Here is a 25,917-nt window from a genome sequence, read left to right on the forward strand (position 1 = left end):
CAGACCTCCCTTAGAAACCCCACTGACACCTCAGACCTCGCATATTCCTGCAACCCCCTGAGGACTCTGAGACCTGTGAGGGGTCTGAGGGTTCTGAAGAGTCTCGCAGGTCCTCCTCCAAAGGGCAGTAGACACTAAAAGGCCTCATTTAATGTGCAGACTTGCCTGTGAAGGACGCAGATTGTGAGTGGATGGATCCTCTGTTGAGCATCGCCATGATCTGACCAACAAAATCTTTGGGGATGAAATTGGCGAAGGGTAAAATCTCTGTGCTGATGAGCTGGACCACCTGAAAAGAAGGAGAAAGAAAGAAAAAAATAAGAGGAAACAAGTGTGATGGCGGCTGCCAGACAATGCGATCGCGAAGGTTTTTGTTTTGGGTCTACTGGCCTCCACGTCCACGGCTTCGTTGCTCTGGAACTCCTGGATGGAGAGGTTGTCTGGAGGTGTGCTGTGGAGAGCCACCACCATCAGCTCACTGCAATGTTTTTCTTTTCTTGTTTGTGCAGAGCAAACCTATTAGAATCCAAAATACCTTTTGGTGAAGAGAAAGTCCTGGAAGGCGTTGGCCAGCTCAGGCCACATGGTGCTGAACCTGCCGGAGGAGGCGTGCTGCCGGGCCACGGGCAGCCCGATGGACAGCACCTTCAACAGGGATGACACGGCCAGCTTCCAGGTGCTCTCCGAGGGACACGAGTACTTCAGGCCTAGTGGCACCCGCAGAGTCTGGATGGTTGGGGTGTGAATGGGAAGGTCAGGCGGCACTCCTTAGCCAAACTAGCCTGGCTAGCGTGAAATCCAAACAACCACTCACAGATAGCGGAGACACTGAGACAGCTGGGTCATCTGAAGGAACAGGAAGTCCTTGCTGCCCAGAGAAATCACTCTCTGAAACTCTTCCCCACTAGGTAACTACAGTAACTAATAAAATACTTTTTCCATTGGCACTACACGGTTGATGCCAGCCGTTCACGGTACGCTACAGCTCGGTTGGAAGGAATTTCCATTGTCTTGGTTGCTACCTGAGTGTGGGCGGAGTTACGGTTGCAAGGCGAACCGAAGGTCCTTGGGACGTTTTTTTGTGCCTCCCGTGTCCCCAGAACCATGGGTTTTATTTTTTGTATTGACTGCGGTTTTGTTTTGTTTTGTTCAAGACATTTTAGTAGGGCTTAGAATGATTCCGTTTAATACTGTTGACTTGTATCAAAACGCTGTCCTAGCAGAGAAAATGTAGACGCTGAAACGATCACTTGAGTCTCAGAGTTGTTTATTATGAAACAAGAATATCCGCACAACTTAAGCCCACACAAAGCACAAAACAGCAACAGCTGTTAAAATTGCTCTAAAGAGCGAAACGTACGAGCGAAACTTGGGAAACGAGTCAGAATCGCTGCGTCTCAAGTTTCGCTGCCAGCGAACACAACACACAAGCCGAGCACGGACTTAGCGGTGGTGGCTAACGGTTTATCGACACGATTCAGCGGCTGTACGTTGCAAATAGCTTTCAAACTAAAGTTGCTTGGGGTCACAATACACTTACAGTCCTCGTGCATGTTTTCAAATATTGCCGTGGCTGACTATTCTCTCGTCGTCCATCGGCCGAGTCGAGCCCGTCTCCCTCCCGTTGGCCACTGGGCCGGGGGTCCATCACATCCGCATTAGGCTGAACAAAGCTCCAACATTTTCTCTATTCATTCCACTCTGACTGTTGTAGTCCCTGGTGCTTCAGTAGTCGCTCAGCATTTTTTTTTAAATTTCTCTGGACACTGTTTTGCTGTACAGCGGTGGCCATTGGCGGCGAAAACCAGGAAGATTTTTTTCATTGCGTGTCACTCCATCCGTCCAGCTCTCTTTGAGCTTTTTCTTCGGCCACAGAGAACAGAAACGTCTGCAGCGCTCCATTCGCCCATGGTACAGTTTCATACGCATTTCAGTTCTTAATACATGAAAATGTAAAAATCCACATGCGTGGCATTTAAAAATGGCGGTTTTGGTTTTTGGTGAAAGACTCCCTTTCAGCTGTTGTCAAAACTCTTACTAAATCAGTGCCCGGCACTTTGCCATGCCACCCTTATGGTCTCTGCTCAGCACGCTTGGAACCCCAACCAAGCAAGTACCAAAACCGCAACCCTTGGAACTGTGTTGGCACCCGTGGAAATGCATGATAACCAAGCTGTATCGTACTGAGCTGGCACCTAGCGAACCGGTAGAAAAATTCTCTAAATGACTGGTGAGCTGGTGAGTTACCCTTCAGAACTCTTCCTCGCTGTGTGACAGATACTATTCTGGAATTTTTTTCGGGACTCAATGTCAATATTGCACTGATGATTTCTAAAACCCTGCTGACATCTGCACCACTGACTGTCTCTGCACATCTGCTCTGGTTTGGTTGTTGCATATAGATTGTGGGATCAATAAAGTACATGTATTCTATTTGATTCTATTCTATCTAAAAGGTGAGGTGACCTTGGAGTGCTGACCTTGACGATGCTCTGCAGGACCTTCTCGTTGATGACAGCTTTATGGCACGCCGTCTTCTGGTAGAGCTCCACCACCACCTCCAGGGAGCGCTCCGCAAAGGGCACGTAGTTCAAGGCCACCCACTCGGCCTGAGGAGGGACGCACACACACACACACACACACACACACACACACACACACACACACACACACACACACACACACACACACACACACACACACACACACACACACACACACACACACACACACACACACTTGAGAAAAGCTGCGCTCGTCCCTCTTGGCCTTGTGGAAGCAGGATTGATTTGATTTTAAAAGCCACACTTTGTAGAAGATGTACTTCAAAGTTACAGCTACTATGGTTGGACTTGGTCCATTTGATGAGAGCCAAACTAACGACTTGCTGTTACAAGGTGTGTCTTTTGAAAAAAAAAACAAAAACAAAAAAGAAAAAGAAAAAAATGAATAGACGTGGGTGCTTACAAATGTCACCAACAACCAGCAGGGGATGGAATCTCTCTCTCTCACACACACACACACACACACACACACACACACACACACACACACACACACACACACACACACACACACACACACACACACACACACACTTCACCAGCAGTTAGTGGCAGGCAGGTAGGGAGTGCTATGGAGTGAGTGAGACACTGATGAAGGTGTGACTGTTGCCATCCAGCACATCTTAGTCAAACTTTTTTTTTTTTATTTTAATTGGCCGACTTTGGGGGAGGGGTGGGGGGGGGGGTTGCAGAACTCACCGGTGCAAACAGCTGGATCTAAAAATGGTTATCGAGTCCCAACAAAAAACAAAATGAGAGAAAAATTGCAATTAAAGTAAGAAATTGTGCAACAATATTTACAGCCTTGTCACTGGATGAATGACTTGATGACTTTTTTTTTGGAAGAAAAAACAAAACGCACTCACTCCTGCTGAGAGGGTGGAGGTGGGGGTTGTGCGGTGTGGGGATAGAGGGAGGGAGGACAGAGAGAGAGAGAAGGAAGGCAGAGAGAGGAAGGGAGGACAGAGGGAGAGAGGGAGAGAGAGGAAGGGAGGACAGAGGGAGAGAGGGAGCGGGAGGACAGAGGGAGAGAGAAGGAAGGCAGAGAGGAAGGGAGGACAGAGGGAGAGAGGGAGGAACGTAGGGAGGCAGGACAGAGGGAGTGAGGGAGAGAGAGGAAGGGAGGACAGAGGGAGTGAGGGAGAGAGAGAGGAAGGGAGGACAGGACGGAGGGAGTGAGGGGGAGAGAGGAAGGGAGGACAGAGGGAGTGAGGGAGAGAGAGGAAGGGAGGACAGGACTGGGGTGTTGATGGAATGATGAACCCATACAGAAAGATAATCAGCAATGATGACACAGCAATGGAGGTTGGGAGGTGAGAATGGCTGGAATAATAATCTGAAGCCAATCTGAATCCAAATCTAAACATGTTAAGGTACGAAGACAATAGTATTTAGTCATAGTAGGGACAGTAATAGTAATAGAGAGAGAGAGAGAGAGAAACAAGCCAATCAGAGCCGATCCAGGTTGGACTCCCGCCCGCCCACCTGGTTGTACTTGGCGTTAGCCACGTGTTTGGTCTCCACGGGGCCGAACTGCGGAGGCTTGCAGGAGAACTCGACGAAGAGCAGCAGCTGCTGGAAGATGGCTGGGTACATGACTTGCAGGTTCTCCAGGCCCACGCAGATGGCCTGTAGCAGGGAGAGAGCAGGGACACACCGCTGTCATCAATAATACAACATCACACCACACTGACACACTGCTTCTGCTGGAGTCGAAAATCAAGCAACACGTTTGATCGCATCTTCAATTGGGAGGAAAGTGTTTTTAAATGAACTATTCCAATATTTTTTCGATTTCCATTATTTTATTTAGCCAAATAATGACAATATCGTATCTTCATTGATTGATACTCAATGTCAGTGTGAATCCTGGGCTAACAGTTGAGATGCTCACTGAGCTGATATCCACTGTCACTCCAAAAGGGAATGGTAGTACTTTTTAGACCAATTAGGTGAAATATATATATATTATTGGAATTTTTTCCACACCTGACTTTGGGCCAATTCCAATTCCTTCCTTAACTCCTCAATCTCAACCCTCACCCTTAACCCTCAATCTCTGGCCCTCAAAAATAAGTGTAAGGGCTATCTTGTGACTTAGAAATGGGACACCCCTTAAGTGCAGTTACGTCTTCAGACTGTGGGGGGCGGCCTTACGCCAAAGCTACGTCCAGTCTGTCAAGAAGACGACAACGACGAAGAAGAAGGAGAAGAAGAAAAAGACGGCGAAAAAGGAAGAAGTCCTCCTTCGCTACACAACGAGGTATAAAAGTAACGTGAAGCCGGGACCGCCGGTCCGGCTGACAAACATCGTAAAGTAAAAAAAAAAAAAATGTTACGCAACAACGATGTCAATAATCCATAAAAAAGTCTTAAACTAAAACAATACAATGGTTTCGGAATATTTATATCTTTATCAACTAAGAAAATACTTCCATTTGTAACTCGCTTTTACATCGGCATCTTTTTCGAAGATGTCTTGGCGAAAATACGCAAAGCCTTCTGGGTAGCCCTTACTGCCAAGGGTGGTGCCGGAGAATCTCAATATTGAGGGCGACACAGCCCTTAAACTCGTCCCTCAACTTGACGTTCTGAGAATCGGGACAGCGCTTGCACTTTGCGGGAGCGCGCATTTTTGAGATTGAGAGTTGAGATTGAGGGTTAAGGGAGGAATTGGAATTCACCCTTTATTTTTGGTGCACTAGCCGTTGAAGAACATCACTCTACTCCTACGCCCACAAGTGGTCTGGCATGCACACTGTAGCAAAAGATAGGACTTGATACTTTCCCTGAACATGGCTTCACATTGAAATTTTGTACTAGTTTTATCCTCTGCCCACCTTCTGCAGGACGTCCAGCGAGGTGAGCACTGCCTCCTGCAGGCTGGTGAGCACTGCCTCGCTGTAGGAGGGCAGAATGAAGGGCGAGGCCTCGCTGCTGATGGGCACCGACACGGCGCCGTGCAGGACCACCCCCAGCTTGCGCAGCTCCTCCATGCTGAAGTCGGCCTTGATGTGCTGGTAGAGCGCCGGGAAGATCTGGACCAGCGCCGTGAGGAAGGGCTGGCTCGGGATGAAGGACAGCCTCTGGGCGGGGGGGGCAGGGGCGGCGAGGTCGGCGGGGGGGGGGCGCGTGCTGTCCATTCCCGTACGGCACCACGTGCTCCACGCCGACCACCACAGGGCCGAGTCCTCCAAGGCTGACTCCTCCCCCGGGGGCGGGGCCTGCAGCTCAGCGCCATTGTAGCGCGTCAGCCGCTCCACCAGCGAATCGGAGCGCATCAGTGGTCTGCCGGGCCCCGAGGCCAACAGTGGGTCGATGAGCACCGGCGGGACGCCCACGGCAGCCAGGGCATCACCGGTTCGCTCCGAGTCCTTGGCGGGCGCCGCCATCTGCAGGACCTCCTGGAAGCTCTTGAGGGCAGCCAGAGACACCTCGCTGTTCCTGCTGAGGGCCGCAGACTGGATGTGGTCCAGCAGGACCTCCCACGCCTGAAAGAAATCACCTGGAGGAGGATGCAGAGGAAGGATGGGGAGGATGCCACATTGAGTAGAGGGGTTAAGTTTAGCAGCTGGACCACACACAGACAAACAAACAACCATTCACACTTACACACACACACCTACGGTCAATTTACAGTTCCCAATTCACCTCACATGCATGTTTTTGGACTGTGGGAGGAAGTTGGAAAAACCCGGAGAGAACCCACGCAGGCACAGGGAGAACATGCAAACTCCCCACAGAAAGGCCCGGGATTGAACCCACAACCTTCTATTTCCATATACTATAATTCTCATTGTTTACAATCCTGTAGTGTTTGGGGTGGCTCAACTTGAGCAGGGAAAAGCCTTCAGATTGATATGTTGCTTGCCCACCTAGCCGCTGCAGCAGGTAGCGCCTGGTGTTGAAGATGCGGGCCACCCCGGCCAGGGTCAGCACCCAGGTTTCCGCCCACTGCTTCTCCGCCGTGTCACGCGAGTGGTGGATGAGGATGTTGCCGCCGCCTGACTCGATTTTCTCCTTGTCGGCAGTGGTGGACGCCGTCCGCACACAGTCGAGCAGGTGGAAGAGAACCTGGCGGACGTTTGTTCAAGATAAAGAGCTTATAACAAAAACCCTTAGCTGTTTGACTCTTGATGTTGGAGACATTCGACGTGCACATTTGTCCAACTGTGACTGTGCAAACGGAATCTGTCTGGTTTTCGGTTTTGTTACGGAACATGTAGAACAGGGGTGTCCAAACTACGGCCCGCAGTCCATTTTTAATTGGCCTGCAAGAAATGTTATAAATAGAATAGAATATGAGCCGCACTTCAACTTTTGCCTGAGTGTATTGCACTTCTTAGTTTTAACACCAGGGGGAGCTGCTCCCACTGAGTGCAACGCAGTTCCCACTTTAAGTGAGTAAAAAAATATATTCCACAGTACCCGTGTGTTAATAAGCACGCATGTGCAGGTACACATGCATCAGATATCAATAATGCGCATCAATTCTGTCACTCCCCTGCTTTTGCGCACCACTTTCTTATATGCGTTTTTCTTGTTAACACAGAATACACACCGCTGTGCACAGCGTACACACTGCACACGCAAAGTCAGCTGATCTCATCTGATGCAGATTTGCTCCTTGATCGGTTTACACACCCAGCGCAGCTGACACTCACCAGAATAATGCAGCACTCCTGTTATTAAGTCCAGTTCAGTCTGTTTATGTTGACAACCGTTTCAAACGAACGTTAATAGCTGTATTGCTAAGCCTAATAACTTAAATAACAAACTTGAAATTTATCCGGCCCATTTTCCCCTTTATTGTTTTTTCTCTGTACTGCAAATCTTATGTCTAAGAAGAAATCTCAGGCTGCTGTTCTGAGAATGAGCTACCAAAGCTTTTTCTGAATAAATCAATAAAGATCCATTTATGGAAAGCTGTGATGGAGGCAGTTTTGTCTTTAATTATATTCAACAGTATAACATATTTGACCACTTTTAATTGATTTTTCTAACTTTAATACACTAAAGTTAAGGCTATAAACCTAATTTCTAGTGAGTGGCCCAGCCCCTCCTGTATGTTTATGTATGTGGCCCTCAGTGAAAAAAGTTTGGACACCCCTGATGTAGAAGGTCAAAAAAACAAAAAGGAAGGAAAAACATCCCTTTTAGCAGGAGTTAGCATTTTAGGCTAACTAGCCTGAAGGCTAAATATAGTGTTTTCTTGGGATTTATTATTTTACTTTTTATTACTGTTGGGGATAATTCATCCTTCTAAATTGAACTATTTCAATATTACAAAAAATTGTGAGAAGATTTCAGTGTGACGGATATTTTTTCCAAACAAGAAACAACTTCATTACTGCAATATCACAAACAGAACAGTGAAGAGGCTAAGACGCTGTTTGCTACCTTCCAGACCACGATGTGCCACGTCTGCTGCTGCAGCAGCGTCCCGTGGGCAGCAATGGTGGAGAACAGCGTCTGGCCGGCGCTCTTCCGAACGGCGGGCCGCGGGTCCACGCACAGCTCGCCCAGCTTGGCGTATAGGCACAGCCACAGGCAGTCGAAGGGAGGGGCGGGGTCAAAGGGGCGGTTCAGGGTCTCCCCTCGCTCCTCGGCCTGCTGCTGCAGAGCTGCCTCCTCCCGCTCCAGCTCCTCGGTGATGGCCTCACCCCTTTGGAAGAAGTAGTCGGAAATGTTCCACTGTGGGTGAAACAAAGGGGCAGCGGGGAATATGGTGGTGGGGGGTGGTACCATTAATTAACCAACACACTCCGAGTGAAATAATCTTGCAAACTGCATGTTGATGTTTTATATGTTTTATCACAATAGCTACACTCAATTTAAGCTAGAAAACAACTGAAAGCTTAGGTAACGGTAAGACTTTACAGCGTTTGAAGTCGTATCAAGTCATATTTCAGTAACCCTACATTCAATATTCTGACTGCTGGGTGCGCTACCATTTGACTGGGTATTTAAATATTTTTTGTTCCATCACAGAAGCTTCCCACTTTGTCAGGTGAAAGCAGTAAGGAGTGGACAGGTGTTGTCTTCTCACCAGCAGCCCAATGGAGGTCAGGCTGATGTTGAGCTCCTGGTTCTGCAGGCCGAAGCTGCCAGCTACTTCCACCACAATCTGGAGGCAGGTACAAGGCATTGTAGGTAGGAAGTCCGTCACCACCAACTGCAGGCACTGGAAGGCCGTTCTGATCAACGTCTCGCTGAAAGAGTAACAAGAACGTTGGACGTGCTGAGACAAGTGCAGAAAGTTCCAGTCAGACTCAGACTGGTGATGGTGGTCGTCTCCGTCCGTCAGGCCGAGACCCCCCGGCTGCAGCCTCACCCCTGGTCATTGCGGATGGCTCCTATGACACCGAGGACGAGGGGCCAGCCGGGCCCCAGGCCGTCTCCCTGGCTCTGGAGGATCTGCAGGACACTCTCCAGCTGCTTCTGCCGGATGTCTGCGTGGAGGACATTGGACAACTCCTTCAAGGGGTTGAGCAGCAGAAGCTGCAACCGCTTGGGAGCAGAGAAGGTGGGGAGACTATCACTCACTGGCTCAGCATGAGGAGAATTGAATATTTATTTCAGCTACAATGACAAAGTAGGGCAAACACTCATGATTAATAGCCATATGTTTTTTAATATTCACATATTCTTTGTTTTAGTCGTCAGTTATGCTCTTCACAGTTCATCCTGTGTTTTTTTTCTTGCTCTCTGTCTATGTTTGTTTCATGGCCACTGTGCCTGTAAATGATAACGTCATGTTTTTTCCGGTTACTTTTATTTTGGTGGCAGATGTTTATGTCCACCTAGGCAGAAACAGTTTAAAGCGGCAATGCTCACATAGAGTAGAGTGGAGGCAGCGCGAGTGAGAAAGACAGCGAAGAAGAACGGATGGCGCAGAGCAAAGTTTCAAGACTACTACTGGTCAAGGGCGCACACGGTACATATATTACCTTTGCTCCAGCCAGGACCTGTTGTTGTCAACAACAAGTGAATTTTAACATTCTTTTTATATGACGATGTGCACTCGCGTTTGCTGTGTTTGTAGCGTTACAATGCCAAAGACGGTTGTTGTTTTGACACCTGAGCTACTGTACATCAACGTTGATTTGCGCTGCCGGGACAGCTTCAGTTTGGTTTATTTGAAGAGTTTTAATCAATTACAGTTGATTTTGTGAATTAAATGGCATGGTATGAGTTTTAATAATGTTTATTTTTATTGATGAATTTTATATAAACTTTAAACTTATGTTTTATTTTTGATTAAAATGAGCTATTTGTCACCGTTAATGTATGTTAAATATTAATTTGACTGTTTTTTAAGAAGTACTCATTGAAACCCTTTTATTTTTGTGTTCTAGTTTTCATGGTGTTCAATGGTACTTCATTTGGACTGTGTAGTAAAGGCACCTTAACACATCAGTGAGAAGCGTGGACCTACTGATTGGCCAGCGGTAGTTACAGTGCCCACAACCCTTCATATTCTAGAACCACAATTGCATGCAACAGTAAAAGCTTGCCCATATAGTCAGAAGTGGCCTTGAGGGAATTTACTATTATAATGCGGATTTTCATACTAGCCATTATTGAGCACTGCAAGCATCTCCTGCCCACACCCGGAGTGCAATTACAATCATGTATCTCTCTAAGGTGAAGGTAACGGCCTTTGAACTTTTGTTACATTTTCCCAGTTGGAAAACTGCACTGTGTTGACTCTGCTTTTCGACTTCAGGGAAGGAGGACGCATCCCGATCGTCTGATTGATTACTACAACAAAACTAGACTGTAAGAAAAAATAATACAGCCATATCTTTTGGGAAAAAAAAGAAAAAAAAAAGAGAATACTAACCAACAGACACTAGGACAGAAAAGTTATGAGGAATCTTTGTGGAAACACCTTGAAAACTTTCTTACTATTCATTATTGTGTCTCTCGCTCTGTCTGTTAACTACCTGATTCTGCGCCAGCGGAGGCTCGTGTTTGTAGGCAAGGCCAGCCTTAATCAGCGCCGTCAATGCTTCGGCCCCCCACTCTCTCATCCTGGAGTTCGGGTGCTGGCAGACCTGCAAGACACATCACATAATCCACAAATGCACACACGAATGCACAGTGACAATTGTGAAGCTGAAGCTGTGCAGAGCTGCGACTCCCTGTGATGTTCACCAGGGATGGATGTGGGGACTACCACACCACAAACGGGGAGACTGCGGTCTCCTGTCAGTTTCAACAGGGAGATACACGTGAAAAAGCTGTGACATTATTATTTTAATTTTATTTAAATTTATAGCCTGGTTTCTCAGATTCAGGTCCAGGATTCTATAAGGAGAGAATGATCCGTGTGGCTGCTGAGAGGAGACAGCAAGAAACCCAGTTGGTCGTTGTGTATCTATGTAATCATCTGTCTTCTTGGCTTTGTGTGATCATTACTGCCTCAATCCTACGTGCATCTGGAAGTGAGGACAATCAATGTGGCATCACTGCGAGGAGGATCATTGCTGGGCAAAAAATTTGAACAAAAGCAAGGCAGCAGCACCTTGCACGTGCAACTTAAGATTCTGCTGCTGTGGAAAAATACACAAACAGAAAAAAACAACTGCTAGCAAAGCTTATTGACACGCAGTGGCTCGGAGGGGTAACACGTGGCTTCTCCAATCCAATTTGCCAGACTGGGAACAGAAAAAGCAACGGGCGAGCCGATGATGATGGAGGAAGAGAGGAGCTTACCTTCTGCGAAACGCACAGGGATGCAAAGAGAGGGAAGACATAGGCAAAAAACATGTGAAGGAATGTACTTTTGACAACATTTCACAAACACAAAAATCCTCTAACGGGAGCGTTAGTGAGTTCAGTGGCGTCTCTGTGCTACACACCTCTGACTCACACTGCTTCTGAAGTGCTTTGAAGTTTGGGATGAAATCAGAATTCAGCGCAGTGTTACTCCGCTCGCTCCAATTGAAAAGAGTGAAAGGCAAGGTACAGATTGCACTGTCGGGCTGTAAACACTGGGCTCACCTTGCACCTCCAGTATGGGCGGTGGAGACCCACTTGTGTTTACAATTGTATTTACTTCAATCACAATAGTTCTACCCCGAGTGCCCACTCCTACCTACCCTTCCCCCCGTCGGCATACTGAGGTGCTGGTCTGGCAGACTGAATTCTAATCCATTCTAAATATCTTGCAAGTTTATTTTGTCTGTGCTTCAACACTAGGGCTGCCAACCTTTGGGTGTCCCATGATTTGATTCAACATCGATTCTTGGGGTCACGATTCGATTATAAATCGATTTTTTTCGATTCAACTTGATTCTCAATTCAAAAGACTTTTTTTTTCTGATTCAAAACGATTCTCTATTCATTCAATGCAAAGGATTTCAGCGGGATCAGAGTAGAGTAGTAGATTATTGTAAAAAGCTTTTATAATAATAAAGGACAATGTTTTATCAAGTGATTCTAATAATATAAACACACAAATGTAAATCCAAGACAACAATATGTTGTCTGATTTATTCATGTTTGCACAAATTTTAACTTGAGCAAAACGTTTTAACATCAACATTAACAAACTGACGCTCAGTTACTTCTCACTGTCGTGGAGCGTTTTTTGCGCCTCTGCGGTGTGAGCGGAAGGATGGCTCTAAAACTCTGGCTGATGAGAAGCAAGTGTTTAGGTCCTGTCCACACGGGAAGGTTTTTTTGGTGGAAACGGTAAAGTATTTAACCGTTAGGCGTTTTGGGTCCCCCGAAACTGGATTTTTTGAAAACGGGTCCCAGAGTGGGAAAACCTGACAACGCCATTTCGCCGTTTTCACATCGTTGCCGTCTGGACAGTGAAAACGGCTTTTCCTTGTCAAACGATGGCGTCCTCGCACCGTCACTGTCATGTGACCGGAAAAAACACGGCATGCAGCGGCACAAACAACGATAGCGGCCAGCGGAGTTGTCTTTGTATCGCAGGCGCTTCGAGATTTGTTGGCAATATTACTACAAAACCTCACAAAACCTCAGACTCACTTTTTTCCCCCGCTACTCGCCATTTTTGTTTTCTGTGTGTTTAGCGTGTAGCGGAAATGCCCTCTTTCTAAATCTTGGGTCCGGTGGCTGTGTCAGCGTCTGTTAACAGCGCCACGTTTCGGTGTGGCATACGCATTACATCGTTTTCACCCCACCGTTCCGTTTCCATCTGTCAGCGTGTGGACGCGACTTTTTTCGACCCCGGGAAAGAAAAAAAACGGCAACTTTCCCGTGTGGACAGGGCCTCTCGAAAGGAACAAGGGTATCCGAGACAAGCGGGTGTCCGACACAGTTGTTCACCGAATATCACGAGTACAAGTCCTTTATACCACGGAAGAAACACGAGCAGGAGATGAATAAACACGAGCATACAATGAGCAGATACATATGTAATTTGTTGAACGCCTCCCCAACCAATCTGGATGCGCTCAAGACTCAGTGTCCCTAAGGAAAGATACAAACCCCTATCTGAGCTGCTGGATGCCTTCGCCAAACTGTCTTGGTCAACCTGACCTAACATTGGTGTTAGAGAAGCTGCATATACTAAAGGCCTGCTGAAATGTCTCTACAAGTCCAGTGGTCACAACCCACATGATTCAACAATAATCTTTCCTGCCACATCACTCAGTGACCATGACAATAAATTACAGTAATAAAACTTTGGTGACTGTGCCACAGAGTGGGTCACCGCTTGCAAGAAAAATAGTTGGCTGGAGTCGCAAAAGCAGGTTGAGGTGCTTTATTGACAAAAAGATGTGAAAGAAAACTCAAACGTCCAAAAATGACAATGCAGCACCCCCCCCAAAAAACTCCGGTGGGCCAGAGGCTTTTATCTGCCAAGCCCCTCCCCGTGGACCCACCCACAAGAAAGAGGTAAACAACAAAATGACAAATTAAAGAGTATTAAAGAAAAGCAGAGGCTCTATGTCATAGCTCTCACAATGAAAACAATATACAGATGGCAGCTACTTCCTCCTCCTGAAAAATAAACCCCAGAATTAACCCACCACACAGTGAATTAGAAAATTACCGGACCGCACATGGTATGTTCCACTTATTAGCACACCTGTGCAGATGGCTACTTCCTGCCAACTATAAAGAGCGCTGATACAGAGCAGCTCTTGTTCATACCAATGCTGTGTCTCAATTCAGGTTCTGCCCCCTTCAGACCGAGTGTCCTCTGTCTGAAGGAAGCATTCTTAGTTATTGAGTACTAGCATTCCTAGTTCCCAGCCTAGAAGGACGGACCAAACCCCGCCTCCCCGGTAACCACTCGGGACAGTCTAGCCTTCGGCGTATTTCCTCGTTGCGTCACCGCCGTTCCCTCCGGCTGGCCAAACCCGGAAGTGACGTTTTTTTTATAGTATCAAGCTAACCATTGGTTCGCCATCTAACGATGCCATTGGATGATCAAATAAATAAAATCCTATGTTAAAAACTGGATACTTTATGTGAAACTTCAATACTTAAATTTATATGCCGTGTCTTTACCAGTACATGCCGCTAATTTCAGCTGACTTTCCAGGATCCTACGATGCTTTGCAGGAGCACGCAAAGCATCATGGGATACACAAGTACGCAAAGGATAGTAGCGGTGCATCCTTGGAATCGGCTAAAACGAGTGCGTATTTCCGAGTACGCATTTTGAGCGTCCTAAGCACTCTTGGGAAAAAGCGCAGTGCTATGACGCAACTTCCTTTCAAAATGCGCACTTCAAGGATGCGGACCCTGAATTGAGACACAGCACTTGTGACTGTGGAGGAGAGAGACAGCAGTTAATTGGACCCTCAACAAACAGCTACAGAATAAGTATGAATGCGAATAAATAACCAAATATGCTTAATCAGAGACTGTGTGTTTTCTTTAAGAATGGCTACAGGGAGTGGTATAAACCGTTGAATGTGAAGAAACTGTGATGCGTGCACTCACCACAGAGACAAGAGGGAACTGAACGTGTGATAGTGTGCTGAGTTCCTGACACTGTCTGTCCTCAGTGACGGGCCTTCGTCACAGACTGTCACATCAATAGAGTACAATTGATAGGCTTAGGCTAAATGCCAGTCTGTGCCAGAACATGCCACTTCTCAAACATTACAAAAAAACTATTAGGAATTTCCAAATGATCAGATCGGCATGCCAATTTAGCATATTTTATTAGATCGGTGATCCTCTGATATGCGTTCAAAATCCCAGATCCGATCTTATAATAATAATAATGATAACAATAATAATAATAATAGTAATAATAATCATAATTATATATAAATAACGTTATACATTTATAGTTCGCAATGTATAAATAAGAGGTGCATTTCTGCCCTCTATCAGTCATCTCTGCCCTGCTCCGAACAGACGTGACTTGTTGAAGTTGAAAGTTTCCGCGCAGCCACACGTCTCCACAGATGTAAACAAAACAACTACGTCAGCCATGTGGCGATTCTATGAGATGGAAGACAAGTGCAGACCCGCAGCAAAATGCAAAGTCTGCAAGCTAATGGTTTCACGTGGTGACTCGGTTTCTTTTTCTTCCTACGGCAGCCCAGAAGGCACACACACACTGCCGGGAGCGGGGGAAAGAAAATCGATTTTTTTTTTTTTTGAAAATGAGAATTGATGCTGAATCGAACAACGTGAGAATTGTGATTTGAAATCAAAATGATTTTTTTCCCCCACACCCTGATTAAACACTGTCCGACTGAGACCCAACCACAAAGAATATTTTTACATTTTTTTAATGCGAGGCGTAAAGAGGGGTGCTTATGAGAGATTGCCATCTAAACAGACTTTACCTCTAATAAGTGGCCAGTTAAGGGCCTCCACAGGATCTGGATGCGGTCCATGTTGACCAGGCCGGTCTCCAGCAGCTTGGCCACGGCAAACAGAGAAGGTTCCTGGACAGCAAACCAGTCAAACAAAACAAACTGTTTAAATGTATGAAAATAGGTTGTTTGTGAATGATTTGGAAGATAAAGCTGGTCAGTACTAATTCAAAAAAACACAAGCACAAAAACTTCACGGAATTAGTTTTGACCATTAGGGATAAAATAGACAATGAAATCTTTGTGTTCTTTTACCTTGTTGTTTCCATAAGCCATTTCCATGGCCTCCAGGGAGAGCGAGCAGAGAGCATTCATCAGGTGGTGGAGGGACACGTCGTCCAGATACCTGCACACACACGAAAAATTAAATGTCTTAGGTCAATGTAATCATAGACAATAAGGTAAATAAATGTGATGACAAATAATATGTTTTTGCTCAATTGGCTTTGAGTCTGTTGTTTGTGTTGACTGACTGGGAGCTCTCGAACAGTCTGGACAAGATGTTAGAGATGACGGGCAGATCAGTCATCACTGCAGTTGTCAGCACCTGATTAAATGAAAGCAATTGCAGCCGCTCGTTCAATTATGGCTTCCAACCGCTGCGAGACCAAAAACCTGACGTTCAATGGGTTAAAAAACGAGGGCAGACTCACTGTGCTGGGTCCCTCCGCGGCTCGGCCAGGCTTAAGGGCTCCACCCACCCCTGGCTTCAGCCCCAGGATCCAGACCAGGTGCTGCAACAGGAGAAGTTGGAGGGGAGATGAAAATGAGGAACTACAATCTGCAGCAATGGCCGAACAGACAACGAGTGTTGCTGGTGGTGGATCGCGCCAAAGAAATAACCACAAACAAGGTGAAGACATTTATGACGTGCCTGTGTGTGTGTGTGTGTGTGTGTGTGTGTGTACCTGCAGCGTAGCAAGTACCAGCTGCCAGGATGTGCCCAGCACGGCTCCATGGCAGTGGGCCAGGTTCAACAGGGTCCGCATGCACTGGATGTTCTTGGCCGTCAGCTGACAGAAGGACAGACGTTCAGAATGTAAACATGGACAAGAAAATAACAATGCACTTCAAAACAAATGGAAAACCCAAACAAATCCACATGTTCAAGTTCAACAGCGTTCTATTTTATATTTTACATCAATGATTATGATTGAAAGATGACCATTTCTCAATTTTCCATAAGCCTCAGAGACTTTTAAAGAAGACAAACATGTCTTTTTAAAAGCAGCCTCTTCACTTTGTACTCACTCTTTGTGGAAAACAAAACTTTGTTTCAACAGCTTCCTGTGTGTGATCGATCAAGCGACCATGGGTGAGCTATAGAACGAATCTCTTGTTCAATATTAATATGTCTTTGTATTGCTGAGCTTCATTCTTCAATGGCTTCTAGTGAAGTTTAGAAACTGCTTAAGAATGCTCACATTTTTTCTTGAGGCAAAAAATACACAAATATGATTATAAAAGGCGCCAAAAGATGCATTTCTGCTTGTTGCCTACCACACCTTTTGTTTGTGCAGTCACCTCTGGACAACCGCTTGTTTTAGTTTGTTTAATCAATCTTCTGTATCCTGTATCTTCTGCTATGGTTCGGTTCTGGTAAAACATCAAGCGGGTTCATAGCTTCTGTGTCAGCGCCTGTGTGTGTGTGTGTGTGTTCTCACCACCACAGTGCTCTGCGGCTGAGCGGTGAGCGGCTGACCCACAGCCACCACCTGCTGGTGCGACTCACTTGAGGGGCTGATGATCTGCACACTTTGGCCCTGGATGGAGTACGCTGTGACACACACACACACACACACACACACACACACACACACACACACACACACACACACACACACACACACACACACACACACACACACACACACACACACACGTGGTTTTCTTACAACATGCAAAAGAAGATTTCTTTATTTACTCAAGTACCCCTTTATTAACTCCTCTGGTTATGTTCCAGCTGTCTTCAAACATGCTGTGGTACAGCCCCTCATCAAAAGAAAAATCTTGACCCCTCCATCCTCTCAAACTTTAGGACTTTATCTCCCAACTACCATTTCTGTCTAAGGTAATGAGCGAGTGGTGTATGTCCAGCTGCAGCCATTTCTAGCTAACAACAACATTTATGAGAAATTCCAGTCTGGTTTCAAACCATCTCATCGCACGGAAACAGCTTTCCTGCAAGTCCAGAATGACTTGCTCCTAGCCTCTGACGCAGGAAGCCCTGTGATCCTGGTGTTTCAAGACCTAAAAGCAGCCTTTGACACTGTGGATCGTAAGATCCTGTTGTCACGGCTGGAGCATTACGTTGGCACCTGCGGTGTAGCCCTGAGCTGGTTCCAGTGTTAACTTGCAGGCCGGCGTTTTTCTGTGTTTTTCTGTGCAGAACCCCCACAGGGTTCCTCAAGGTTCCATACTCGGCTCCACCCTCTTTCTGTTATATATAGGACAAATTGCACTGCATTCACTCCATGATTGTCTGGCTGACATCAAGAAGTGGATGTGTGCAAACTTCCTCAACCTTTAACGAGAGCAAGACCAAGATCATTGTTTGTTGGCAAACCTTCCCCAGACCTTTCTACCCCAAGTCTTAGGTTCCCTTGCCCCCAACATCCGGCACTCGCTCAGGAACCTCGGGATAATCTTTGACAGCTCCTTTAAGATTGACAGCCAGGTTAGTGCGGTGGTTAGAAGCAGTTTTTTCCACCTTAGAACGTTAGCCAAAACCAAGTGCTGCCTGTCCTCGAGCAACCTTGGGAAGGTGATCCGTGCCTTTGTAACATCTCGGCTGGATTACTGTAACGCCCTCTACATTGGAATCGACCAAGCCCAGCTCTGCCACCTTCAGCTACTGAACAGTTGTGGGTAAACAGACGGCCAGGAGGCAGCACCAGCGTGTTCTCACCATGTGGGAGAACAGAAGCTTTATTAGCTTGACATCAATATTAATAAACATAAGTATTTTTCCTTCCTCTAGCAGCATTGCTGTATTGGACATTGAAGAGGCTCTGTGATGAAAAATGCTCTTCTAAGTGCATTACTGACCTGCCAAACAACACAGCATGTATGAAAAATGACAAATTTGGCATTTCTATGTGGGCTGAGTTTTTCTGTGTCACTGTGATGAAACAAGCTGGTAGCTCAACTTTCTATTGACCAGCACTCAACTTTTGTTATTGGCTGGCTAGTCAAGGGGGGTGAGAGCTGCTCTTGGGCGGAGCCACAGATGGAGGAAAAGGGGGAATTGGGATGGTGGGGGTGGACGGTTGTTTTGTGAGGCCTGTACAGCTCAAACTAGGAAATCTTTGGACCAACAAACCTTGTTCATGCTTGGAAGCAGACCACCAAAATGAAATGGCCAAACCTGAGAATGGCCACAAGAGGGCCCCTTTAAAGTTATGAAAGTCTAGAGGGCGCTGCCTAAAAGTAGAGCAAAACCTGAGCATGACAGAGAAGCTATTAATGTCAAACTGCAGTGTGGTCAAAGTATCCAGAGCATCGCAGACCTTTGCTGCCGAGGCTGGGGGCGCCGCTGAGCAGCGTGAGGGCATAGTGTGGCGGCAGTGAGGCCTTGCACAGCGCGGTGATGAAGGCGTCGCGCGGCGTCACCATGCCCAGACGGCCGCATAGCCATGCCAGGCTCAGCTCCGCCTTCAGGATGCTCTCCGTGGCCGCCTCATCTGTGCTGCAGGGAGAGAGAGGAAGAAGGAGATGGAGAGGAAGAGGGAAAGAGAGAGAGAGAAAGCAAGAGAGAGAGAAAGATAGAAGGATAGATCGATAGTTAGTTTATTTATCCCAAAGAAAACATTCAGTTTCTCAGCTGCATCAGTCACCAGCAGTCAGTTCATAAAAAGTCCATAGAGTGACAGAATTGTTAAAATAAAGAAGTGACAGAATAATGACGATAAGGATTTGAGGTGTAAAAAAAAAAAAGCTAAAAAAAAAGGGACGGTGCCAGTGATGCAGAGGTTTAAAAAGTAAGATGCAGAATTGCAAAATGAAACATGCAAAGAACATGAATGTGTTCACAACCAGGTGTTTAAGAGCCTGATGGCTCTGGGTAGGAAGGATCTCCTGAGCCTTCCTGTCTGTGGAGCAGTTCAGTGAGAGCAGCCTTCCACTGAACTGCTCCTCTGTCCCCCTACAACCATAAACCCCGCCCCCACACACCCACCAGCAGTTGATGCAGTGGGTGGCTGCGGTTGTCAATGATGGAGAGCAGTTTAGAGAGAGGTCTCCTGAATCAGAAAACAGAGCCGAGAGGAGGGTGAGTGTCGGTGAAAAGACGGAGGGAAAGTGAATGTACCTGGCATCCAGGAGTAGAGACAGAGCAGCAAGCAGACCACACCAGCAGGCGCTAACCATCTCCTCCCACACCTGCTGGGACCCTGGCAGTCACACACAAGAGCATCAGTTGGGATTGGAACCATCACTTCACAAACACAAGTCAAACTAGCAACCGCTGGTTTCAAAACGAAGGTTGAAATCCATCGTCGTGTCTCCGCTGCACTACAAGGACCCGACCGGCCATCCCATCCTCTCTCCCTCCTCCCAACACCCTCACCAGAGGGAGGCTGCTGCTCCTGGTGGGGGTGGTTCTCCCTGAACTCGGCAGCGGCCCGTTCCTGCTGGTCCAGCTCTCTCTCCATCATGGAGGTGATTCCTCGTACCAGGTCCAGCAGAGCGCTGAAGGCCACTGACATGGCGTAGCCCTCCGGGATGGACGGAGGCTCCACTTTGTCCAGCATCTCCAGACTGGAGGACAAGAGATGAAAGTGGACTCAATCTGTGAGTGGAGGCTTTTAATGTTGGTTTCCTCACACTAATTCATTATAAGATATCAAACATTTGTCCATTTATGTGACTTCATCATGCACAGTTATGACGCTAAATAAAAACAATAATGAACAAAAAAGAATCCTGGCACCTCATGTACAAAAGATACTTACGCACGAAAAAACCCGATGTACGCACGTTTACATGTTCGCTTTCGAATGTATGAAACATTTTTTGACCATGGAAACGTGCAGTGCTTCGTGTCAAGTCTTTAACTTGCATTCATACATTTCTACCCTTATAGGTCTGTTGGCGACACTTACTGGTTAAGTCTGGAAAGGATTTCTGAAGCGGTTTTCAATAGGCTTTACACATTCAGAGAAAGCATAACGTCAGTTTCCATTCTTATGCAGATGACACACAGCTGTTCTTGTCATTTAAGGCAAATGAGGCTCATCAGTTGGCTAAATTGGAATATTTTCTTAGTGACGTCAAAGCTTGGATGACACAGAATTTCCTGTTGCTTAATACCAATAAAACTGAGGTCATTATATTTGACTCGCGAGAGCTTAGGGACAGAGCCTTTGATGGACAAGGTGGTCTATTTGGTAGACACAGTTAGTTTATTTAGGAGTAGACTTAAGACCTTCCTTTTTCTTAAAGCTTACAGTTAGATTCCATCCACTGTCAGTTAAGCTGCTGTAGGCTTACGCCGTGGAGGGAGATCTTTCGCTCCCGTTACAGGGATCGTTGCTCTGTGCGGAGCTTCTATCACTCTCCTCACCCAATCAATCTTTGACTCCATCTACTCTGTCCAAACTAGCTCTCATTATGCTTTGTATAGTATGCTCGATATGCATGATACTGCTGCAGTCTCTGTGTCCCCGGCAGGTGATGACCACTGCGCCAGGAGCTGGATTGTGCTGTCCTGGGGGTCTTGGTGTCATCACTTCGTCCCACCTCCACGCTGAGGACCTAGATGTCCCATCGGCAGATTGCTCATCGAGATAGGCTCTTGCCTTCCAAAGCATGGACAATTACATTCTACATGGACAGCAGCCTTGAATTTATTATTCCATTTTTTGTGTCTATATCCATTTTGTGAATGGCTGGTTGGTGTATCTGTTTTTCACTCTGTCCTGTCTGCCACCCAGGCTCACTCTGCTCCTTTCTCTCTTTCTCTGTCTCTCCTCTATTATTGTATTTCACCCCAACTACTCATAGGCAGATGATGGCCCTCTGGAGTCTGGTTCTGCCCTAAGTTTCTTCCCACAGGAGAGTTTTTCCCAGCCACTGTCGCATCTTGCTTGCTCCGGGGGCCCGGTTGGTTCTCTCTGATTGTATAAAGCGTTTTGAGACGCCTTTGGTTGTGATTTAGCGCTGTACAAATAAAGTTTTATTATTATTATTATCATCATTATTATTCATTTATATCGATCAGCACCAAAGCGTGCGCGCACAGAGGTATAGAAAATTAAGATAACAACGGCAGCATGGGCACTCATGGAGGACGAGGTGAATAGAGCAGTTCGCCACCAAAGAATTTTAAGAGACCATCCGGATTTCATGAGCCGTGTCAAGTTCTGAAGGTCGGTTCTTTTAGAACTCTGCTCCGAGGTGAGATCGCGTGATTTATGACTGGCCTCATGCAGGCTGGACACAGACACGCAGCAGGCCGGATGTGGCCAGCGGGCCGTACTTTGCCAGGTCTGATGTAGATCATCAGTGGTGCACGCATGTAGCTATTAATATTCTGATGAGGCCTGCTTCAACGAGTGATTGAGTAAAGCAGGTCTACAGCTGGCATGGTGTGTGATGGTTGATTCTTTTATTGACTAAAAAGTAAATTGTCTTGATGAATCCCCTGAAAAAAGTAAAAGACTATGTGAAGAGTTTAATATTGGCCAAACTTATTTTCACTTTTTTATTTGTATTCGGTTTTATATTACTGCCTGGAATTTGGTAACGCAATTTCCTGTGTTTTTCGGCCAATATTTTGTCTCTGACCTAAAAAAAAGAGGCGCTTATTGTTGCCAGTTGCCTTCAGGCTTTTTATAACAAAAGTTGCCAGTAATTCATATCGTGTAGCTGTTAGCTTTATTTGAGAAATATTCACAATGTTATTTTTCCTTTAAAAATAAATAAATAATAAAAAACAAATCAAAACTTGCTGGACGCGCACTGACATGAGTCTCATCCCTTCGCAATGTCTTTCATTCATTGCCTACAATTTTAAATGAGACAGTAGCTGTTCTTTGTTGGGTCAAACTACAAATTCTGAAGTTTTTTTTTTTTTTAAAAAGCCCCCGGGTTTCTTTGTGCCCCAAGTATGTCAATTAAAGACGTGCGGAATGTTTAGTGACTTGATTTTGCTGCAATGTGCCATTTATCGTACGATCCATGTTGGTGATGTGTAAAATGACTCAATGGAAGCCAATAATGGAAGCCAATAATACATTTTGCAAATCATGTCGATTCTAATATGCTTCCGTTTTAATCGACCTGGGTGACCGTGGTTTCCTTTGGAAGACATGGCTGATGACCCTGCGGACTGACGGAGCGCAGCGAAGAACGGAGATATGATGAAGCCCATTAATTAACTCTGTCTGTGGAGATATTTACATATTTTTCCGAGTTTCTACTTGGTTTCGAAGTGTTTCCAGCTTATGGTCAATGAAGTTTTTCTTTTTCATGGTGAGATCGATTGCAGAATGAATGAAATTCCAATCCGCAAAGTTAATTTTGATCGATATGCATATGTATATGGAGGCGTTCCGAGGGAGGAGCGGGGCTCGCACTCATGCGCGATCAATTCCACGATGATTGGGATGTTCAAAGGAAACGTGGGTGCATTCAAGTATTTGAAACATTTTGAACATCTGGATTTTTTTGGTCTAACATGGTTTTCTGGATTTGAACGTACGTCAGGTTTTAGAATGAAATCCACGTTTGTCTTTGTACATGAGGCCCCTGGAATTCTGGAAAATTTTGGTAATTATAATGAAATGAAGTCATAGTAAGCTGCCTGGCTCATGCTAATCTCTGTGCTTTATTCTCTTTAATTGGAATGTTTCTTCAGTCATACAAATGTACTGAACACTGTGGACCACACACGAAAATCATGAGAAAGACAAGGCAAGCGAAAAAAACAGCATGACTCACTATGTGGCCTTGGCACTGCCCTGGACACTGACAGTAACAAGGGGGATCCATGTCCCTCGGTACTCGAACGCAGCCTGGGTGCTGAGGGTCCCGCCCACTCCACCGGCCGCCAAGCCGGCCTGCGCCGCGCCCGAGGGTCCCGAACCTGAGCCCCCTGGACAGTGAACGCATCAGAGAGAGTGGAGCTGGTGGCTGCGTCACTCCAGAGGCACCAGAGGTACCACTGATCTAATTGGTTGTGAGGGGACTGACCAGCGGGGGCGCTGACGGTGGCGGGGGTCCCAGCGTGGGGGGCGATGAAGAGGGACTGGATGAAGGAGCCCAGCGCATTGACAATGTCCCGGAATACCTTAGTGGAGTGTTGCTTCATGTCGTACGACTGGCAGAAGGAACTGAGAGAGCGAGCGTTGGACGAGTGAGAAGAGGGAGAGAGAGAAAGGACAAACTTGGAGGAAACTCTGCGAGCCGGTTGGCTGTGTCCTACTGCCGCTCACCGTAACAGGTGTGGCTGCACACACAGCCGGTGCACCGACTCCACGGCCACCGCCCGCAGCCATGCAGGCTTCTCCCCGTCCAGGAACCTCACCAGCAGAGACAAGAAGATCTCGCACTCTGTCACCTGCACACACACACACGCACGCACACGCGCACACGCACAGGATTAGAGCAGATGTTTGCTGCCTCCAGAAAAATTCGCTGGAATGCCAGCCTAGAGGGCCTCTAAAAAAAAATACCCAATTGGCTGTTGGGACGTCATTAAGCTCATCGCACCAACTGTTAAATCAGACAGAATCAATTTACCAAATTCATTGTATCGGGCGGGAACCGCCCCCCCCGCCCCCCGCCTTCAAGTGGAATGATGAGTTTTTCTCACCAGTAGGCTGTAGAAGTGCTTGATGAGCACGGAGACGACACGCAGCAACCTCATGCAAATGGGGAAGTAAGGTTTCTCTGTAGGCACTGGAGAGGCGGCGCTGCTGTTGCTGCTGCTGCCACCGCCGCTGCAGCTGCCCTGCCGGAACTTGATGTTGGGGGAGAAGAGCTTGATGACCAGGGGGCAGACCCGCTCCTTCAGCAGGAAGCTGAACTCCTGCTGCTGCGTGGGGGAGAGAGTGGGGACCAGTGAGAGTGTTTGGCAGAAGGCTGTAAACACAGGGCTAAAAGTGTGGTCTTCCTGTAATCTATAGTTTTTCAGTGGTAATTAAGGATGGAGGGCTGAAAAAATATCTTCTAATATAACATCTAAACTTGGGTATAACGACTGTCCTTAAAGTTAAGGATATAGCGACGGACAAAATAAGACATGAATAGAAAAACATTATTTTCACTGAAAACCACGAGGTGGTTTTCAGCAGCCGCACCTGGAGGAAAACCGTGGGGAAGTCGTTGAGAACCGACTCCAGCAGCTCCAGGCCAAATGTCCGCGTCATCTCAGTCATTCCAACCAGCCAGTAGGGGGCGTCAGCATTGACCAGCTGGCACAGGTCCTGCAATACATACAGGATAAACTCAATAATAAATACCTATAAAAAAAACAAACAAATATATATATATATATATATGTATATGTATATATAGAGAAATGTAAATGTTTTTTACATTTCTCTATCTCTCTATCGCACACAATCTTTACTGAATCGGATTCAAATAAATTCTAAATTGTCGCCAAATGCGCCAGCGAGAAAAAAAAAAAAAATACAACCAATCAGGAGCTGGCTCTTGAGGTGAATGAAGAGAGCCGGTAGCTCTAAGAACTGGTCACTAAAGTGCAGCCTGGAGGTTTTGACACCACCACCGTCCAATTCACTTATCAACTTTTTTTTTTCTTTTTTAAACAAAAAGCGATGAGACCTTTAATCAAACTGGTTCCACTTCAAGAACACAATGTTGATTGATCGCCGGGTACGACGAGATTGACATCACTGTGTTCAAAACTCAGCAACTTTTATCTGAAGCCTTGGAGCGCCTGCAATCAGGAGGCCGCTGCTGCCCCTCTGCTGCCATACCTGGAACAACATGTATGCGTCCTTGGCGCTGGGCCTCAGAGTGCTCACGGAGCGCCTGTTGCTGTTCCCGTGCACTGGAGGAGGAGGCTCCACCATACCTGCCACCCGGAAAGGCCAATCAGAAGTTAGTGAGGTCACAAGGGGGCACTGATATCTGGTCGAGGTCAGTGGCCACACCCACAGCCAGGTGTTTCTCTGTCTTAGGCACCTGACCAGACACACGTTAGGTGGAATGGAAACAACCATTTATGCAAGGAAATATTACAACAAAAATGTATTTTTATTTTGAATGACTGATCCTGTGAGGCTGCTGCACTGGACGCCACATGGAACCATTGACATTAGAATATGTTGAACATGGGATCTTTAAAATACTTGATTGTTTTGTCGTCTATCACAGACTGCTCGTCTTCAGAGTGGTTGCCCCCTGACCTTTACAGCGCTGGTCCTCGGCCACCATCCTCTCAAAGACCACAGTTACCACCTGTCTGACGGTGGCAGCCGCCGTGTTGTTGGTGATGTTGTCCTTGGTGAAGTGCAGACGGAAACACAACACAATGGCCTGGCCCAGACAGACCA

The 25,917-nt window shown here is 46.6% G+C and overlaps 1 protein-coding gene across 3 annotated transcripts in view; it reads right to left on the reverse strand.

The window, feature by feature from the left end:
* mon2 (MON2 homolog, regulator of endosome-to-Golgi trafficking) overlaps nt 1–25,917 on the reverse strand; it is a 36,338-nt gene that overhangs the window by 2,651 nt on the left and 7,770 nt on the right. Inside the window, exons 5-32 of one of the 3 annotated variants that reach the window (XM_076037979.1) lie at nt 25,771–25,900; nt 25,339–25,436; nt 24,694–24,819; nt 24,207–24,425; nt 23,827–23,951; nt 23,585–23,724; nt 23,333–23,486; nt 19,959–20,149; nt 19,701–19,782; nt 18,901–19,079; nt 17,056–17,168; nt 16,300–16,404; nt 16,045–16,125; nt 15,865–15,938; nt 15,647–15,737; nt 15,362–15,463; nt 10,514–10,624; nt 8,899–9,074; nt 8,614–8,776; nt 7,965–8,258; nt 6,440–6,638; nt 5,405–6,069; nt 4,050–4,193; nt 3,264–3,281; nt 2,481–2,609; nt 536–726; nt 391–451; nt 166–289 (exon numbers count right to left, since the gene is read on the reverse strand). In XM_076037979.1, coding sequence (XP_075894094.1) covers nt 166–289; nt 391–451; nt 536–726; nt 2,481–2,609; nt 3,264–3,281; nt 4,050–4,193; nt 5,405–6,069; nt 6,440–6,638; nt 7,965–8,258; nt 8,614–8,776; nt 8,899–9,074; nt 10,514–10,624; nt 15,362–15,463; nt 15,647–15,737; nt 15,865–15,938; nt 16,045–16,125; nt 16,300–16,404; nt 17,056–17,168; nt 18,901–19,079; nt 19,701–19,782; nt 19,959–20,149; nt 23,333–23,486; nt 23,585–23,724; nt 23,827–23,951; nt 24,207–24,425; nt 24,694–24,819; nt 25,339–25,436; nt 25,771–25,900 — 4,285 coding nt within the window. Of the gene's footprint in view, nt 1–165; nt 290–390; nt 452–535; nt 727–2,480; nt 2,610–3,263; nt 3,282–4,049; nt 4,194–5,404; nt 6,070–6,439; nt 6,639–7,964; nt 8,259–8,613; nt 8,777–8,898; nt 9,075–10,513; nt 10,625–15,361; nt 15,464–15,646; nt 15,738–15,864; nt 15,939–16,044; nt 16,126–16,299; nt 16,405–17,055; nt 17,169–18,900; nt 19,080–19,700; nt 19,783–19,958; nt 20,150–23,332; nt 23,487–23,584; nt 23,725–23,826; nt 23,952–24,206; nt 24,429–24,693; nt 24,820–25,338; nt 25,437–25,770; nt 25,901–25,917 lie in introns of all 3 variants that reach the window. The other 2 variants (XM_076037978.1, XM_076037980.1) reach the window with 2 other exon arrangements.

The sequence above is a fragment of the Nelusetta ayraudi genome, unplaced genomic scaffold, assembly GCF_046127955.1.
Source record: "Nelusetta ayraudi isolate G7.1 ecotype Tasmania unplaced genomic scaffold, CSIRO-AGI_Nayr_v1 ptg000053l, whole genome shotgun sequence".
NCBI lineage: Eukaryota > Metazoa > Chordata > Actinopteri > Tetraodontiformes > Monacanthidae > Nelusetta > Nelusetta ayraudi.